At 46.2% G+C, this 20,491-nt stretch overlaps 2 protein-coding genes across 2 annotated transcripts in view; both read left to right on the forward strand.

Moving 5' to 3' along the window:
- The window catches only part of LOC124606562, a 934,387-nt gene that overhangs the window by 906,356 nt on the left and 7,540 nt on the right, over positions 1 to 20,491 (forward strand). The window lies entirely within an intron of this gene.
- The window catches only part of LOC124606563 (SH3 and multiple ankyrin repeat domains protein 3), a 147,307-nt gene continuing 133,829 nt past the window's right edge, over positions 7,014 to 20,491 (forward strand). The window contains exon 1 of the mRNA XM_047138546.1: positions 7,014 to 7,240. Within this exon, the coding sequence (XP_046994502.1) occupies positions 7,014 to 7,240 (227 nt within the window). The remainder of the gene's footprint in view (positions 7,241 to 20,491) is intronic.

A 20,491-nucleotide genomic window follows, 5' to 3' on the forward strand; every position in this document is an offset into this window, starting at 1 on the left:
GTAAAATTCTATGTACCGACTTGACAGAAAATCCTAGGAAGTTCTGGTCTTACGTTAAATCAGTAAGTGGCTCGAAACAGCATATCCAGACACTCCGGGATGATGATGGCGTTGAAACAGAGGATGACACGCGTAAAGCTGAAATACTAAACACCTTTTTCCAAAGCTGTTTCACAGAGGAAGACCGCACTGCAGTTCCTTCTCTAAATCCTCGCACAAACGAAAAAATGGCTGACATCGAAATAAGTGCCCAAGGAATAGAAAAGCAACTGGAATCACTCAATAGAGGAAAGTCCACTGGACCTGACGGGATACCAATTCGATTCTACACAGAGTACGCGAAAGAACTTGCCCCCCTTCTAACAGCCGTGTACCTCAAGTCTCTAGAGGAACAGAAGGTTCCAAATGATTGGAAAAGAGCACAGGTAATTCCAGTCTTCAAGAAGGGTCGTCGAGCAGATGCGCAAAACTATAGACCTATATCTCTGACGTCGATCTGTTGTAGAATTTTAGAACATGCTTTTTGCTCGCGTATCATGTCGTTTTTTGGAAACCCAGAATCTACTCTGTAGGAATCAACATGGATTCCGGAAACAGCGATTGGAAAACAGCACAGGTAATCCCAGTCTTCAAGAAGGGTCGTCGAGCGGATGCGCAAAACTATAGACCTATATCTCTAACGTCGATCTGTTGTAGAATTTTAGAACATGCTTTTTGCTCGCGTATCATGTCGTTTTTGGAAACCCAGAATCTACTCTGTAGGAATCAACATGGATTCCGGAAACAGCGATTGGAAAAGAGCACAGGTAATCCCAGTCTTCAAGAAGGGTCGTCGAGCAGATGCGCAAAACTATAGACCTATGTCTCTGACGTCGATCTGTTGTAGAATTTTAGAACATTTTTTTTGCTCGCGTATCATGTCGTTTTTGGAAACCCAAAATCTGCTCTGTAGGAATCAACATGGATTCCGGAAACAGCGATCGTGTGAGACCCAACTCGCTTTATTTCTTCATGAGACCCAGAAATTATTAGATACAGGCTCCCAGGTAGATGCTATTTTCCTTGACTTCCGGAAGGCGTTAGATACAGTTCCGCACTGTCGCCTGATAAACAAAGTAAGAGCCTACGGAATATCAGACCAGCTGTATGGCTGGATTGAAGAGTTTTTAGCAAACAGAACACAGCATGTTGTTATCAATGGGGAGACGTCTACAGACGTTAAAGTAACCTCTGGCGAGCCACAAGGGAGTGTTATTGGACCATTGCTTTTCACAATATATATAAATGACCTAGTAGATAGCGTCGGAAGTTCCATGCGGCTTTTCGCGGATGATGCTGTAGTATACAGAGAAGTTGCAGCATTAGAAAATTGTAGCGAAATGCAGGAAGATCTGCAGCGGATAGGCACTTGGTGCAGGGAGTGGCAACTGACCCTTAACATAGACAAATGTAATGTATTGCGAATACATAGAAAGAAGGATCCTTTATTGTATGATTATATGATAGCGGAACAAACACTGCTGCAGTATGCGTGCGGAACGATTTGAAGTGGAATGATCATATAAAATTAATTGTTGGTAAGGCGGGTGCCACGTTGAGATTCATTGGGAGAGTCCTTAGAAAATGTAGTCCATCAACAAAGGAGGTGGCTTACAAAACACTCGTTCGACCTATACTTGAGTATTGCTCATCAGTGTGGGATCCGTACCAGATCGGGTTGACGGAGTAGATAGAGAAGATCCAAAGAAGAACGGCGCGTTTCGTCACAGGGTTATTTGGTAAGTGTGATAGCGTTACGGAGATGTTTAGCAAACTCAAGTGGCAGACTCTGCAAGAGAGGCGCTCTGCATCGCGGTATAGCTTGCTCGCCAGGTTTCGAGAGAGTGCGTTTCTGGATGAGGTATCGAATATATTGGTTCCCCTACTTATACCTTCCGAGGAGATCACGAATGTAAAATAAGAGAGATTCGAGCGCGTACGGAGGCATTCAGACAGTTGTTCTTCCCGCGAACCATACGCGACTGGAACAGAAAAGGGAGGTAATGACCGTGGCCCGTAAAGTGCCCTCCGCCACACACCGTTGGGTGGCTTGCGGAGTATAAATGTAGATGTAGATGTAGATGCAGGCCCATATTTCTTAAACTGAGTTTCCATAACAAACAATTGCCTGCCGTATCAACGTTGGCGGCGCTACCTTGAAACACGGAGGTTATAATAAAGGGGATATGGCGTCATCTATGCCGAGCACAGCTTCAGTTGAAACTTGTTAGCCAGACGTGGTAGCCGAGCGGTTCTAGGCGCTTCAGTCCGGAACCGCACGACTGCTACGAACGCCGGTTCGAATCCTGCCTCGGGCATGTTTTGATGGATCTTAGGAGTCTGTTTCTCCGGTAAAACCCTTCGTTAAACGTACCCTCTCAGCGTTAATGCGTTTAATTTACAGTCAGTTTTGAGCACGCACTCTGAATCAATATATTTTTGTGCATGAGTACTCATCATCATACAATTAAAAATTTAATTTTTTTACGCCAGTTCTCAGTCGTCGAGCATGGTGTACATCGTGGGAAGACAGCCGAACGTTTTATTTCCCTTTTAAGTGAAATCTAAGAGCACAGCTGCAGTACTGATATTTCATTAAGGCTCATCAGTATGGCGGGCACTGGCTTCACTTTTGTGGCGTAACGGCATGTCCCTGTATTCTAATATCCCTGCCTTGAAAGCCAGTAGACAATCGTGTGTGGCGAGGCCACGCTTCATTTTACATTCGATCTTCAGTTGTCGAAGATGGAATATTACTGTTTATAGAAAGGTGTGTTTAATGTGTAGTGTAATAGGGTATAGTGCCGCAAAGGCCGAACAAAAATAGAGATTATTGGTTATAGCATGGCGAGTATTCGCGGGAAGGCAGCTACGCACCTATCGTAAACAACGTGCAAGAAATGAGGCTAAATTATTTTCAATATCCAGAGCTCAGTTCTGTCAATGAACTATACAGAGCTGGGCTGTATGCCGAACTTCCTTCAGTTAGTACTGTTCACGGTTGAGGCCTCTGTCAACCGTAATGCTAGTCAACTGCCGCAGTAGTTTTGTGTGGAGTGCCACGCTCGTGTCAGACCAGCAGCAACTATTGTCCGTCAGCTTGTGGGATGGAATTGTGAAGTAGTATCGGTACCTCATTTGTTGCCATCCAGTTTCGTCGTGCTAATTCGTGACACGTTTCCATAGTTATAATGTACGACATTTCTGTCTGCTAGAAGTATTGACCCAAGTCCAGCTAAAAATAAGTAAAAAGCACATCTCCCTCAATATGCAATATTCTTTTGAATTCGCTTTGTTTTCGTTTCTTCAGCATGCAACGTACGGGAGTGTCCGTCTTTCGGATCAATTTCTACGATTCTTGCCGAGTAACTGCAGTAAGGCCTGTCAAAGCCGAAGAATTGTTGATGATGTTGGTAACGTGTGGAGGGTTTGAAACAGGAGTCGCAACGGGACAAGAACCACCATATACAGGGTGTCCGAAAAGTCTTTCCCTGATTACATAAATTGATAACTCAGGCTAGAAGTAAGATACGAATATGAAACTGGTGTCTAGTTGTTTACAAACTATCAAAGTTTTTTTCCACAAATCAGTAAACTTCCACATGAGCACCCTTCGTAGCACATAGCACATCTAGGCGATATTCAATTTCCGTCCACACATTAGCCAACATCACTGGAGGGATAGATTCAACGACTGTGGTTATCCGTTGCCGCTGGGTTTCAAGATCTGGTACACTTGTTCGGTAGACCTCGTCCTTGAGATAACCCCATAAAAAGAAGTCTAATGGGGTTATGTCAGGAGAGCGTGGAGGCCAAACCGTTGGCCCGTCACGACCAATACATCGCCCAGGAAAGGTCATATTGAGATAGGCACGGACATCCAAACCCCAATGAGGCTGTGCACCGTCTTGCTGAAACAAGACATCGGGGTGATACTGAAGCAGCTGAGGAACAGCATACAGTTGCAACATGTCCAGATACACTGCAGATGTGATGGTAGCCTCAGCGAAGAAGAATGGCCCGATAATTCGATCGTGCAATAGCGCGCACCATACATTCACCTTTGGACTGCCTCTGGTGCACTCCATGACCTCGCCAGGGGGCTGTGAACCCCAAATGCGTACATTATGGCGATTCACTATTCCACTAACAAAAAAGGTCGCTTCGTCGGAAAAGGCAATTCGTCTGAGATAACCATCATCGTCCTCAATACGTGATAGTATTTCGACCGCAAAGTCATATCGACGTGTACTGTCATTGGGCAACAAGGCCTGAACGATTTGCACTTTGTATGCACGAAACAATAAACGTTTGTGTAAAATGTCATGGAGAGAGCTTTTTGGCATCTGTAATTCACGTGAGGCCCTGCGCATCGATTTCTTCGGACTTCGCAGAAAAGACTGCCTTACAGCTTCCACCCTGTCTGCTGAGGTTCTTGGTCGACCAGACCTCGGAAGGTCAGCAACCGATCCTGTGTTCTTGGACTTCTCATACCAGGCTTTAATGCTCTTGACATCAGGTGGATTCCTTCCAAATGTTGTCTGGAAGTGTCTCTGCACTGTGGTTGGTGATCGTGTCTCATGGTACCACAGGACACACTGTGCCTTCTCCTGATGGGGTAACATGGCTTCTTGGGCACTGCACCTCATCCACTACTTACGTACTGCGAACCTAAAACAGAAAAAAAACTTTGATGATTGTAAACAATTCGACACAAGTTTCATATTTGTATCTTACTTCTTTCAATTTATGTAATCAGGAAAAGTCTTTTCGGACACCCTGTACTTCGAATCGTCGTTTTTCTAGAAATTAGGGTTCGACGTGCCATCAACAACGAGTTCGTTATTAACTTAGTAAAAGTTATTCAAAAGTATCACCCAGTAATTCACATTAATCGATTTAGGAAAACCAAGTTAAATCTGAATTCCGATACCCAGACGAAGACTTGAACCCCTCTCCTCCCTAACAACAGGAGACTCCCCGATACTCCTAAGTGCCGGATACTTTTGTATTTCTCTTGCAGTATCTTCATACAATGCAGGTCGAAATGTCATCTCATCGCCACCTCCATCCTTCGCTGCTAACTTGTAGGTTCTTGGGTTGTCCGGTTCCTACGACCGTATTGTTGGCGGGACACTTAATCGTTACCTTTTGTGGGTTATTCTGGTGCACCTTGTATTTGGGCTTTTCAGTACCAACATTCTATCACTTCTATGAAACTTACTGTCAATGATAAAAAAGATAATCTCTCATACGTATTTCCTTTCTCGTAAAAGTGCTTCTTCTCTTCTGTTGATGCCTCCTTCATTTTGATGTCAGTTTTTATACACTCCTGGAAATGGAAAAAAGAACACATTGACACCGGTGTGTCAGACCCACCATACTTGCTCCGGACACTGCGAGAGGGCTGTACAAGCAATGATCACACGCACGGCACAGCGGACACACCAGGAACCGCGGTGTTGGCCGTCGAATGGCGCTAGCTGCGCAGCATTTGTGCACCGCCGCCGTCAGTGTCAGCCAGTTTGCCGTGGCATACGGAGCTCCATCGCAGTCTTTAACACTGGTAGCATGCCGCGACAGCGTAGACGTGAACCGTATGTGCAGCTGACGGACTTTGAGCGAGGGCGTATAGTGGGCATGCGGGAGGCCGGGTGGACGTACCGCCGAATTGCTCAACACGTGGGGCGTGAGGTCTCCACAGTACATCGATGTTGTCGCCAGTGGTCGGCGGAAGGTGCACGTGCCCGTCGACCTGGGACCGGACCGCAGCGACGCACGGATGCACGCCAAGACCGTAGGATCCTACGCAGTGCCGTAGGGGACCGCACCGCCACTTCCCAGCAAATTAGGGACACTGTTGCTCCTGGGGTATCGGCGAGGACCATTCGCAACCGTCTCCATGAAGCTGGGCTACGGTCCCGCACACCGTTAGGCCGTCTTCCGCTCACGCCCCAACATCGTGCAGCCCGCCTCCAGTGGTGTCGCGACAGGCGTGAATGGAGGGACGAATGGAGACGTGTCGTCTTCAGCGATGAGAGTCGCTTCTGCCTTGGTGCCAATGATGGTCGTATGCGTGTTTGGCGCCGTGCAGGTGAGCGCCACAATCAGGACTGCATACGACCGAGGCACACAGGGCCAACACCCGGCATCATGGTGTGGGGAGCGATCTCCTACACTGGCCGTACACCACTGGTGATCGTCGAGGGGACACTGAATAGTGCACGGTACATCCAAACCGTCATCGAACCCATCGTTCTACCATTCCTAGACCGGCAAGGGAACTTGCTGTTCCAACAGGACAATGCACGTCCGCATGTATCCCGTGCCACCCAACGTGCTCTAGAAGGTGTAAGTCAACTACCCTGGCCAGCAAGATCTCCGGATCTGTCCCCCATTGAGCATGTTTGGGACTGGATGAAGCGTCGTCTCACGCGGTCTGCACGTCCAGCACGAACGCTGGTCCAACTGAGGCGCCAAGTGGAAATGGCATGGCAAGCCGTTCCACAGGACAACATCCAGCATCTCTACGATCGTCTCCATGGGAGAACAGCAGCCTGCATTGCTGCGAAAGGTGGATATACACTGTACTAGTGCCGACATTGTGCATGCTCTGTTGCCTGTGTCTATGTGCCTGTGGTTCTGTCAGTGTGATCATGTGATGTATCTGACCCCAGGAATGTGTCAATAAAGTTTCCCCTTCCTGGGACAATGAATTCACGGTGTTCTTATTTCAATTTCCAGGAGTGTATATCCACGAATAACCCCATAATCGTACCGAATCGTCGAACGTTCGTGTGTTACAGCTCCAAAACTCTATGAACCTCTAATTACGCTTGGGTTTTTCCACCGAGACAAATGAATAAATACATCTGTTGGAGGTTGTGTAGTTTTCTGACATTGCTGGAGACTGACTTTGTCCGCACGGCATTGTTTCGTTGACGGACGCCGGAGCCCGGCGCGCCTGAGGTGGCATGCGCCGGCTCGGATTGCAGTCATCAGTCATTCAAGATGGCGGCCCATCGACCCCAGCAGGCACCCGCGGGCCGGCCGCCTATCGACTCCTGGCCCGCCTGAACAGCCTCCATAATTCAGACGTCGCGTCGCCGCAGGCGGTCAGCTTTCGATTATACAGCGGCGGTCGGCTGCCCTCCATCGGAAACTGCGCTCAAGTCAACGCGCCGCCACAAAGAGATGCACTGTATAGCGCGCGCAGGCGCTGTAAGTGGCTCCATTGTTAGTCAGGGCGAGGCAGCAGAATAGAAATCACCCAGCCCGCGCACTAGTCCACACAATATGGAGACCCACTTTCAAGTTCTCATCAAAATACTAAACATTTTCGACTGCGTCCCAAACTTTTGCGGTCCCTTTTGTCACTTTTTAGACGACCTAGCCCCATCAGCTGCTGGTTTTAACATCATCACGTAATCCGTTCCTTTCAAATGGTAAGATCAAGGCCATTCTCTCATACCTTCATCGACCACCCAACATCTCCTCAACGAGTCGGTCAATAATAGCAAAGCCTTCTTCGCAGTCTCCTGGACTTCCTTTCGTGGTACCTGCTCGCACCAGTTGCTCTTCTGTTCTTCTGTATTTTCACTTATCAATAAAAATATTTAATTTACACTATAAGGAAAGAAGACGCACCACGAAGGAGTTTCACGAATTGATATTTATACAGAATTCGAAGGAAAATGCAAAACTTTAAACTTTGGCGGCCGACGGATGTATGTACGACGCTGCAGCGCAGTATCGCCGGCAGCTAGCAAGGATCTTTATTCAAATTCATTTCATTATATATATTAACCCACTACTTAACTACATTAGTGGGTCCTATTCTCTTACAGAAAAAATGCAGCTCTCTATTCTACACTACAGGTAATCTTAATTGTGTTCTTACCGCTATGTGGTTCCTTATTCTACATAATCTACGAGGAAACTTACGCTACCTGCAGCGTTACAGGTGTGACAGTGCTCTATAAACCTGATGGATGTCCTGGCCCACTGAACTAATCCCAGGAGGCATGCCCCTGGCACAGGGCTGGCCAGTAACTTGGTATCGCTGAAGTCTATCCTAAAAGCATTATCCTATCTTCTACATCTAACCTACTTTTACATCTAGTGTCATAATTGGTGCGTGGTCCTGACCGGTTTTTGTATACACCCCCCCCCCCCCCCCCCCCCCCTAGTCCAGAGCAAGGCGGCCAATTCCCGGCCCGGCGGAACAGGAAAGGTGCACGGAGTCTGAGTTGGTGTAATTTTTACTGATTAATGGTTGTCCCTTAGAAAGTTCTTAAGGACTTTTTTCGAGATTTCGTCTCTTAGCTCGTTCAAGACATTGAAGGAGGAGTTGTCATGCCTTAGTAGGTGGTACGTGTCGTTATTCGGAAGTTGTTGTCGTAGGTCTACATCTACATCTACATTGATACTCCGCAAGCCACCCAACGGTGTGTGGCGGAGGGCACTTTACTTGCCACTGTCATTACCTCCCTTTCCTGTTCCAGTCGCGTATGGTTCGCGGGAAGAACGACTGTCTGAAAGCCTCCGTGCGCGCTCTAATCTCTCTAATTTTACATTCGTGATCTCCTCGGGAGGTATAAGTAGGGGGAAGCAATATATTCGATACCTCATCCAGAAACGCACCCTCTCGAAACCTGGCGAGCAAGCTACACCGCGATGCTGAGCGCCTCTCTTGCAGAGTCTGCCACTTGAGTTTATTAAACATCTCCGTAACGCTATCACGGTTACCAAATAACCCTGTGACGAAACGCGCCGCTCTTCTTTGGATCTTCTCTATCTCCTCCGTCAGACCGATCTGGTACGGATCCCACACTGATGAGCAATACTCAAGTATAGGTCGAACGAGTGTTTTGTAAGCCACCTCCTTTGTTGATGGACTACATTTTCTAAGCACTCTCCCAATGAATCTCAACCTGGTACCCGCCTTACCAACAATAAATTTTATATGATCATTCCACTTCAAATCGTTCCGCACGCATACTCCCAGATATTTTACAGAAGTAACTGCTACCAGTGTTTGTTCCGCTATCATATAATCAAACAATAAAGGATCCTTCTTTCTGTGTATTCGCAATACATTACATTTGTCTATGTTAAAGGTCAGTTGCCACTCCCTGCACCAAGTGCCTATCCGCTGCAGATCTTCCTGCATTTCGCTACAATTTTCTAATGCTGCAACTTCTCTGTATACTACAGCATCATCCGCGAAAAGCCGCATGGAACTTCCGACACTATCTACTAGGTCATTTATATATATTGTGAAAAGCAATGGTCCCATAACACTCCCCTGTGGCACGCCAGAGGTTACTTTAACGTCTGTAGACGTCTCTCCATTGATAACAACATGCTGTGTTCTGTTTGCTAAAAACTCTTCAATCCAGCCACACAGCTGGTCTGATTTTCCGTAAGCTCTTACTTTGTTTATCAGGTGACAGTGCGGAACTGTATCGAACGCCTTCCGGAAGTCAAGAAAAATAGCATCTACCTGGGAGCTTGTATCTAATATTTTCTGGGTCTCATGAACAAATAAAGGTAGTTGGGTCTCACACGTTGGCTACATCATCGAAGAGGTGGCACTCGTACACCACATGTTCTGAGGTGCCTTGCACAGCACGACAGTCGCACGCGGGTGTAGCCTGCTTCCCAAACCGACATAGATATGTTGTGTAGGGTCCGAGTCCAGTAAGAAAGTGCAGCATTCCTCTCGTAGGCATGAAGTATGTATGTTTTGCTCGTTCTTCTATGTTCGGTAACAGCTCATAGGTTCTGCGTCCCGTATCCTCCGTTGTTCCACTGTTCCTGCCATAGTTCGATCCCTCTCTTTTTAATCGCGTTTTTATCCCCAGCGTAAACCCCAAGTATCTCCCTAATCTTATCCCTATTCTCCTTCTTCGCCCAGTACCAGCCGGCCTGCTCACGGATTTTAATGTCCAGTGGACAGATCCCCATTAGCACAAGAGGCGCCCCTCCAGGTATTGTCCTGTATGCCCCTGCTGAACGTAGGAGCATGTTCCGCTGCAGCCGGCCGCGGTGGTCTCGCGGTTCTAGGCGCTCAGTCCGGAACCGCGCGACTGCAACGGTCGCAGGTTCGAATCCTGCCTCGGGCATGGATGTGTGTGGTGTCCTTAGGTTAGTTAGGTTTAATTAGTTCTAAGTTCTAGGGGACTGATGACCACAGATGTTAAGTCCCACAGTGCTCAGAGCAATTTGAACCATTTGTTCCGCTGCACTCTTCTTACGGCCATAGCAGGCATGACACTCGTTGAGTCCTATCCTACTATTGAAGTTAAGATACTATTGTGATATAGTTTCATTAAATTGGGTGGAAGATGAAAGCGTTTGTGGCCTATTCCAATGAGGTTGTTTAGTAATACTAAGGATTTTTGAGATACGATATCAGCAAGGATAGCAAACAGAGAACATTTCGATAGCAGGCTATAAAGTCACTGCGAATTTCATTCCGTGCACTCAGTTGGACAGAAGCTGTTCCTCGCGGACAGACGCGTGAACAATATACGCAGATGTCCCCATTTGAGAGAGGACGTGTAGACGGGCTCAAAGAAGCGGGTTGGAGTAATCGCTCGACTTGGAGTAGGAGCGATACCACTATTCGACGGTGTTGGCAGGAATGGGAGAACCGTGGCAGTAATCGCTCGACTTTGAGTAGGAGCGATACCACCCCAGATCACATAAGAAACAGGTTGACCGTCCTTACGGCGGAACAGGCAACCGTAAAAATAGTTTTCCCGTCGGTCAACAGATGTCGCAGGCGACGCTACAATGCTAACTGACCTGTCCATGTCGCGGAATTGGCAACGCTGTATCTTCGGTGACGTGAATTAGGCTGATTTGTGTTCGGCTAGAGCGCTGCGCGCGAAATGCATTCGTCACACAGCTGACTGTAGCTCATGATCGGCTGTGGTTTTTCCCGTGTTTTCAATCGAAGAATGTAGATTAGGTCCTGTAATTCTACAAACAAAGTTTATTTCTACTATTGGGATACTACTCACAATCATATGCGAAATGAAGTAAATGAAAAGCAACACACAAACATTTCTCGCGAGTTACTTTTGAACTGCAGACTGTATTACAGTAGCATAGGTTTTACGTTCGCCTTTCTTTGTTATGCAGCTCTTCTGATACGGATTATGGTGGTAAAAGAGATCTCCACGTGTAGGTTAACACTATAAAGCTTTCAAAATCTTCTCAATGTCTTTGAAATATAATCAGTTAATTTACTGACAAATACTGCACCGAGCAGTGGGTTTCGCGTCCTGACATTACCGACAGAATTATTTATTTTACATAGAGTATGTATAGGGATTAGGTGAGTTATAATGACAATATATTTTTCATATTGAGACTGTAAATAAGTTTAAGAAACAGATTTTGCTTCCTTTCTAAGTATTTCTGTAAGCGTTCTTAAGTATAACCACATTTTGCGTTTGTTTACTGTTAGTGGTAAACGAATATAATTTCATGTACGCACTTAACAACGATATCTTCGAAAAAAAATAAAGGAAGGGCTGCCACGTTATATCAGAATATAAGATCGACAAAATTTAGATAGGATTAGGGCTCTTTATTAATTCTTACTCGTAACTAATTCATTGATTTAAAATCCACTTCTGTAACCTTTCTTTATCATTGACGGGAAATCTGAACATTTTTAGTTCAGGATTTGTCCGTCTACTCCTTCCACAGTTGATATACTCGCAGGCACTCGGCATGACGACTCGATCCACTACCGCATCAGGGAGGACGACGGTGCAATCCCGCGTCCGGCCATCCTGATTTAGGTTTACCGTGATTTCCCTAAATCGCTCCAGGCAAATGCCGGGATGGTTCCTTTCAAAGGGCACGGCCGACTTCCTTCCCCGTCCTTCCCTAATCCGATGAGACCGATGACCTCGCCGTCTGGTCTCCTTCCCCCGAAACAACCAATCGATCCACTACCACCGGTATGTCAAAAACAGCTGTACTTCACAGACGCCTGACAGTGGAAAGCTGCACGCGTACGGTCGATGTTGCCACATATTTCACACAACGGAGTGCTACCTAGTGGTTGGTGCCACAAGTAAGTGTGTGACGCTGTCGCTGCCTGGTGGCCGTTCCCTGACAATGGTTGCCTGCTAGACCAAGCGATCGGGAAATATGTTTCTTACGTGATCTGGGATACCACTACTCGACGGTGTTGGCAGGAATGGACGAACCGTGGCGGAGCACAGCGTCAGAAAGGAAGCGGTCCACCTAGAGAGTTGTCAGGAGGAGAGGACTGAGCAGTCGCCAAAGAGGTACTCAGAGCTCCGGATTCATCATTGGGGTATCAACCTGACTGTCACCCGCCATACGGCCCGACGACAAGAACTCATGTTCAGGGATGCCATATATTTTCGTTGCAGGACCCCTGTAGTTGTCATCCGCGGTACCCTTACAGCGCAGCAGCACGTCAACGTAGGCTTACATTTCAGCAATGCCCACTCCCACTTGCCAAACCCCGCCTTGGACAGGAAGGTCGCACGATCTCTCTCAGTCCAGAATGTTAGGGCATTCTGGGCAGGATACTCAAACCAGCCAGTGATTTTGAAGATCTGACACGCCAATTGAACAAAATGTGGCACGATATCCCCAATCAATGCACAGCCGAACGATTCCTTGCATAAGGGGCAGAGGTGGATCAAAGCGATACTGACTTGCTCAATTTGTAAAGCTCTTTCTTTTGAATAGATCATCAAATTTTTCGGAAATTGTAATAATGTACGTCAGATCTACAGATTTCCGTCCAATTCGGATAATTCCTCTGTGGTGCTCCTTTTTTTGTGACTGCACCCAGTCTTTATTTCATCACTTGCAGCTGTTCTAAGGAATTACACTTCCGCCGTTGCAGTATTTCTCGTCATCTTTCATCATTTGGATTTGCAGCTCCTTGTGTTGACTGTGTTTGCAGTTAAAATTGTAGGATGTGAGGTCCACCAGTTATGCAAAACACCGTTTTTTCTCAGTACCAAAACATGTTTCAGCACCACTGTGCCATCATCAGTGGGTTTCCGTTTTATTTATTCTGTAGTGTGAACACTTTTGTTAAATGATTACAAAATTATGTAGATTTTAGTTCAAACAATAGTTCGTTTCTTTTTGTTAATACCTTTACACTTGGTGTGCTTGAATTTTCCGGATCACTTGTGTATTATTTACTACAAGTAGCTTGTCATCTGCAACCAAACGATGTTGATGAGGAAATTTTGCTGGCAGTTAACCTATCATCTAGGATGTAATTTGGTTTGTCGCGATGTTTCCGCGCCTATATTCGTTTTTACTTTTTCGTGTGGCAAACCCTTTTGTTCTCCGCATCATGGGGAGGTGTCGTGATGCACACGACAGAGTCAGTCCACTTCTCCCAACCATGGAACGGCATAACCACTGCCACTTTGATTCGTATGCTCTTTCTTCCTTGTTTCGTAAGCATTCACCCGTTGTTGTTGTTGTGGTCTTCAGTCCTGAGACTGGTTTGATGCAGCTCTCCATGCTACTCTATCCTGTGCAAGCTGCTTCATCTCCCAGTGCGTACTGCAACCTACATCCTTTGAATCTGCTTAGTGTATTCATCTCTTGGCCTCCCTCTACTATTTTTACCCTCCACGCTGCCCTCCAATACTAAATTGGTGGTCCCTTGATGCCTCAGAACATGTCCTACCATCCGATCCCTCCTTCTAGTCAAGTTGTGCCACAAACTCCTCTTCTCTCCAATTCTATTGAATATCTCCTCATTAGTTATGTGATCTACCCATCTAATCTTCAGCATTCTTCTGTAGCACCACATTTCGAAAGCTTCTATTCTCTTCTCGTCCAAACTATTTATCGTCCATGTTTCACTTCCTTACGTGGCTGCACTCCATACAAATACTTTCAGAAACGACTTCCTGACACTTAAATCTATAGTCGATATTAACAAATTTCTCTTCTTCAGAAACGTTTTTCTTGCTATTGCCAGTCTACGTTTTATATCCTCTCTACTTCGACCATCATCAGTTATTTTTCTCCCTAAATAGCAAAATTCCTTTACTACTTTAAGTCTCTCATTTCCTAATCTAATTCCCTCAGCATCACCCGACTTAATTCGACTACATTCCATTATCCTCGTTTTGCTTTTGTTGATGTTCATCTTATACCCTCCTTTCAAGACACTGCCCATTCCGTTCAACTGCTCTTCCAAGTCTTTTGCTGCCTGTGACAGAATTACAATGTCATCGGCGAACCTCAAAGTTTTTATTTCTTCTCCATGGATTTTAGTACCTACTCCGAAGTTTTCTTTTGTTTCCTTTACTGCTTGCTCAATATACAGATTGAATAACATTGGGGAGAGGCTACAACCCTGTCTCACTCCCTTTCCAACCACTGCTTCCCTTTCATGTTCCTCGACTCTTATAACTGCCATCTGGTTTCTGTGCAAATTGTAAATAGCATTTCGCTCCCTGTATTTTACTCCTGCCACCTTCAGAGATTGAAAGAGAGTATTCCACTCAACATTGCCGAAAGCTTTCTCTAAGTCTACAAATGCTAGAAACGTAGCTTTGCCTTTTCTTAATCTAGCTTCTAAGATAAGTTGTAGGGTCAGTATTGGCCCATCAGTCGCAAATACGAGCGCGCACGATGGGGTGGGTGGCATTGATTGACAGAATTGTTGGCTATTTTTCTGTGGAATATCGTGTCAAATTCTGTGCAATTGGTGCGTTGCTTCGTGAAAATCTCGACCTGGTTCGAGGGCCCTGCCTAATGTTCCAAACGTTCTCAATTGGGGGGAGACCCGGCGAGATCCTGCGGCTGGCCAAGGTAGGGTTTGCCAAGCCCGAAGACAAGCAGCAAAAACTGTCGCCGTGTGTGGGGGAGCAGCATCTTTCTGAAATGCAAGCCCAGAACGGCTTGCCAGGAAGGGCAACAAAACGAGCCATAGAATATTGTAGGTGTGCCGTTGTGCCGGGGGTGACAACCAAAGGACTCCTGCTGTGAAAAGTAGCGACACGCCAGACCATGACTCCTGGTTGTCGCGGTGTGTGGTATGCGACAGTCGGGTTGGTGTTCCACAGCTGTCTGGGGCGTCTTCAGACACGTCTTCGGCCTGGAACTCATTGACTAGAGTAGAATTGTCTTCAGTGATGAGTCCCGTATCGAACTGACCTCCGATTTCCGGCGAAGACGTATCTGGAGACGCCCATGTCAGCGGTGGGATACCAACCTGATTGTCGTCCACCATACGGCCTGACAGCCAGGAGTGATCACCAGGGGTAGCACATCTTTTCGTTGCAAGTCCCCTGTGTTTGTCATCCATGGCACCCTTACAGCACAGCAGTACGTCAAGTATATTCTACGCACCGTTTTGTTGCCCTTCGTGGCCAACTGGACATAATGTGGCACGCTATCCCTCAGGAGGACATCGAACAACTCTGTCAATCAATGCCAAGCCGAGTAACTGGTTGCATCAGGGCCAGAGGTGGACCAGCGCGTTATTCACTTGCTCAATTTGTGAAGCTCCATTTCTTCAATAAATCATCGAGTATTTCTGAAATTGTAATCATTTCTCTGTCTTTACATCTTTATTACATCTATCGATTTCTCTCTCGTTCCGATAATTACGAGGGTCACTCCAAAAGAAATGCACACTATTTTTGTAAAAATACACTTTTCATTCTGCATGTTTGAAAGTTTTACAGTTTGTAGATACATCCTTCCCGCTTGTTTTCAAACTCAGTTCAACCTGTTCCCGTGAGTGGCGCCGTCACAGCATGTCTTCAAGATGGCTGCTGCACTTGACGTTCGTCAGAAGCAACGTGCTGTCATAGAACTCCTGTGCTGTGAAAACGACACAGTGGGAAACATCCACAAGAGGTTGAGAAATGTGTATGGAGATGCTGCTGTCGATCGCAGCACAGTTGGTCGGTGGGCAAGCAAGTTACGTGATGAAAGCGGGCACGGCAATGTTGAGGATTGTCCTCGCAGCGGCAAGCCTCGTACTGCACACACTCCAGACAATGTGCAGAGAGTTAACAAACTGGTGACTGCTGACAGATGCATCACAGTGAACGAATTGTCACGCTACGTTGGGATAGGGGAAGGAAGTGTTAGCAGAATACTGAAAGTGTTGACATTAAAAAAGGTTTGTTCCAAGTGAGTTTCCAGGATGTTGACAGTGGCTCACAGAGAAACAAGAAAAACGGTATGCAGCGAACTTTTGGAACAGTACGAGAATGGTGGAAATTAATTTCTTGGAAGAATTATGACAGGTGATGAAACATGGCTCAATCATTTTCAGAGACGAAGAGGCAATCAATGGAGAGGCATCATGCAAGTTTACCCAAGAAAAAAAATTCAAAACCACACCTTCTGCTGGAAAAGTTATGGCTACGGCGTTTTTCGATTCCGAAGGACTCTTGCTTGTGGAAATCGTGCCAAGTGGAACCACCATAAATTCTGATGCATATGTGACGACACTGAAGAAACTTCAAGCTCGACTTAGTCGTGTTCGACCACGTCGGCAAAAGCAGGATGTTTTGCTGTTGCACGACAATGCACGGCCACATGTCAGTCAAAAAACCATGGAAGCGATCACAAAACTCGGATAGACAACACTGACACATCCGCCTTACGGTCCTGACCTGGCTCCATGTGACTATCATCTCTTTGGGAAACTGAAAGACTCTCTTCGTGGAACAAGGTTTGAAGATGACGACTCCCTTGTGCACGCTGCCAACAGTGGCTCCAGCAGGTTGGTCCCGAATTTTACCGTGCGGGTATACAGCCGCTGGTTCCAAGATGGCGTAAGGCAGTTGAGAGCGATGGAAATTATGTGGAGAAATGAAAATATTGCTCCTAAAGGATGTATCTACACACTGTAAAACTTTCAAACATGTACGAGGTGCATTCAAGTTCTAAGGCCTCCGATTTTTTTTCTAATTAACTACTCACCCGAAATCGATGAAACTGGCGTTACTTCTCGACGTAATCGCCCTGCAGACGTACACATTTTTCACAATGCTGACGCCATGATTCCATGGCAGCGGCGAAGGCTTCTTTAGGAGTCTGTTTTGACCACTGGAAAATCGCTGAGGCAATAGCAGCACTGCTGGTGAATGTGCGGCCACGGAGAGTGTCTTTCATTGTTGGAAAAAGCCAAAAGTCACTAGGAGCCAGGTCAGGTGAGTAGGGAGCATGAGGAATCACTTCAAAGTTGTTATCACGAAGAAACTGTTGCGTAACGTTAGCTCGATGTGCGGGTGCGTTGTCTTGGTGAAACAGCACACGCGCAGCCCTTCCCGGACGTTTTTGTTGCAGTGCAAGAAGGAATTTGTTCTTCAGAACATTTTCGTCGGATGCACCTGTTACCGTAGTGCCCTTTGGAACGCAATGGGTAAGGATTACGCCCTCGCTGTCCCAGAACATGGACACCATCATTTTTTCAGCACTGGCGGTTACCCGAAATTTTATTGGTGGCGGTGAATCTGTGTGCTTCCATTGAGCTGACTGGCGCTTTGTTTCTGGATTGAAAAATGGCATCCACATCTCATCCATTGTCACAACCGACGAAAAGAAAGTCCCATTCATGCTGTCGTTGCGCGTCAACATTGCTCGGCAACATGCCACTCGGGCAGCCGTGTGGTCGTCCGTCAGCACATTCGTGGCACCCACCTGGATGACACTTTTCGCATTTTCAGGTCGTCGTGCAGGATTGTGTGCACAGAACCCACAGAAATGCCAACTCTGGAGGCGATCTGTTCAGCAGTCATTCGGCGATCCCCCAAAACAATTCTCTCCACTTTCTCGATCGTGTCGTCAGACCGGCTTGTGCAAGCCCGAGGTTGTGTCGGTTTGTTGTCACACGATGTTCTGCCTTCATTAAACTGTCGCACCCACGAACGCACTTTCGACACATCCATAACTCGATCACCACATGTCTCCTTCAACTGTCGATGAATTTCAATTGGTTTCACACCACGCAAATTCAGAAAACGAATGATTGCACGCTGTTCAAGTAAGGAAAACGTCGCCATTTTAAGTATTTAAAACAGTTGTCATTCTCGCCGATGGCGGTAAAATTCCATCTGCCGTACGGTGCTGCCATCTCTGGGACGTATTGACAATGAACGCGGCCTCATTTTAAAACAATGCGCATGTTTCTCTTTCCAGTCCGGAGAAAAAAAATCGGAGGCCCTAGAACTTGAATGCACCTCGTAGAATGAAAGATGGATTCAAAAAGAAATAGTGGGCATTTCTTTTGGAGTGACCCTCGTACTTCGTGATGCGTCGTTTGTTCTTTTTTTTCCCTTAGAGTGTTTTATCCATGGCGTTCATACCTTAATAAGGCGGAATATAAGGCAGTATTTCGGGATGTAGGATGACTTCATTCTTCCCACGAGGTATCATTATTCACTGGACGAAGATATCAGTTTAAATTCATAACAGGCTATCGAATTGTCACTATCATTCATCATATGGGAGAGCGCCTCGCCAGACAGACACCGATTGCTGCCTGCAGACTGGTAGCGGCGACCACATTTAGTGCCCAGTGAGGCGCAGCTCTGGTGACCTGCGAGGCGGCCCATCATCGCTGCTGACTGATCACAGGCGGCGTCGCCCTCTGTTCCGCCAATAGCCGCTTTGCATCTCGGCTCACGCTAGCTAATCGCCACTTGACGAGTACTGCTCTCAATGTGCGGCGGAAAAGCTTCCGGCGCTGAAGGCCGCTCGTCCGAATTCGTCAGGGTGCGTGATCATTCTGTCTCAAGTGTCTCCGTTTTATTTAGCCCTCTGTCTAAATTCCCACTTGCAATTGTATTTTCGTGCAGGTCTCTCCATTCTGACGGACACATTAAGCTACGGTAGCGGATACGAGCACCGGGCTCCTTATATGATCTAAGTAAAATAGTTTCGCACCGAAACCGATCACCATCAGTAGAAATGCCATAAATTCCGTTTTGGACAGTTACTTTTTATTTTTATAACAAGAATAGAATTTGTTCGGGTGGGCAGTGGGTTTAGGAAAGAGTGGATACGTTATGGGTCCGCTGTGGCAGACCAGATAAATGTCTTCGGTGAATAGATGTGTTAAAATCTCGTCTCGTTACACTCTCAGTACGTCGTAGGTCCTTAGGAGGATCTGCTAGACGATGAGTTAATTGGGTAGGGAGAAGAGTCATTAATGATATCCACTGAGAACAGCCTATGATGAGGTAACAGTGTCTTGAAAAACATAGGCACCAGATGCTCTCTCGACGTGACCACTGTTGCTACGGGAATTCTGCGACGCTTTGAGTCCCAACAGCATGAAAAATTATATAATTTTAAAATTTTTCAGAAAAGTAGCCTTTATTATCACAGAAAGCAACGAATACAAGAAGATATTCGGAAAAATTAAAGAATCAATTGTTTTAAGGAGATGATTTCACTTTGGAACAACTAGGACACACAGTTTCCAACCACACATCATTTCATGTGATATATTTTAAAGCAGATTCACGGTTTTTCTAGTCACAATCCTATATCTCGAAACTTCCTTGAACTCATAATGTTTAAAACAAATTGTAGTCCTAAATAACAAGCAAAAATGAACCTAAAATTAAATAAATTTCGTATAAAAACCAAATACTGCCCTAGTGGTTTCATTTCGAAGCCACTCATAAGAGCAGTAGTATAAATTAAAATTTACGTTAAGAGAAACTTTGGACATACTCTTTTTCACTGTCTCTTTTTTCAATATGGCCATTATTAAAAAAAAAAAGTATGTTACAATCTGCTGCGATCACGTAGCACAACTCCTCGCCGACTGCTACTTTGAACGCTGTAAGTGACTGCTACGATGCACTGCGATACATTCGTAGCAGTATCTCAAGTGTACCACTAGGTGTCTGTCTTGCAGAAGCATCAATGGTTTCGTGCTAAGCGCCCTGGTACTCAAAACAAAATTCATGAAATGGTGGTACCAGGCAGAAAACACTGGTAACGGAATGGTGGCAGAAACCATTGGTACGCCAGAGCTCCGTACGGCATCGCGAACGAACAGCCGGTAACCGGCACATTAGTAATGCCGAAGACATGCCTGTATTGTCCACCCACTCACAGTCAGCATGTCTAAGTGGTTCCTTAGGAAAGAACCCGGCCAATTTCCTTCCCTATCCCTGTCCGTTCAGAGGTTATGTTCTGGTTCTAATGACCTCGTCATCGACGGGGCGTTTGTCTGTACTGTGCCTTTTTTTTTTACAACCAGTGTCACTTCGCAGAGGACAAAACGAAGAGACTTAGATTTCGCAGATGTTTTTAATTGTGTCGTTTTTAATTTCCCTATACGCCACCGCGCGACGTTCGTTCAGAGCAGTCACAGCGTCGCAAGGGAATGTCGTTCCAGTGGCAGCTTAGACCATTTGTTCTCTTCGCTGCTTGCTAC

The sequence above is a fragment of the Schistocerca americana genome, chromosome 3, assembly GCF_021461395.2.
Source record: "Schistocerca americana isolate TAMUIC-IGC-003095 chromosome 3, iqSchAmer2.1, whole genome shotgun sequence".
NCBI classification, from domain to species: domain Eukaryota; kingdom Metazoa; phylum Arthropoda; class Insecta; order Orthoptera; family Acrididae; genus Schistocerca; species Schistocerca americana.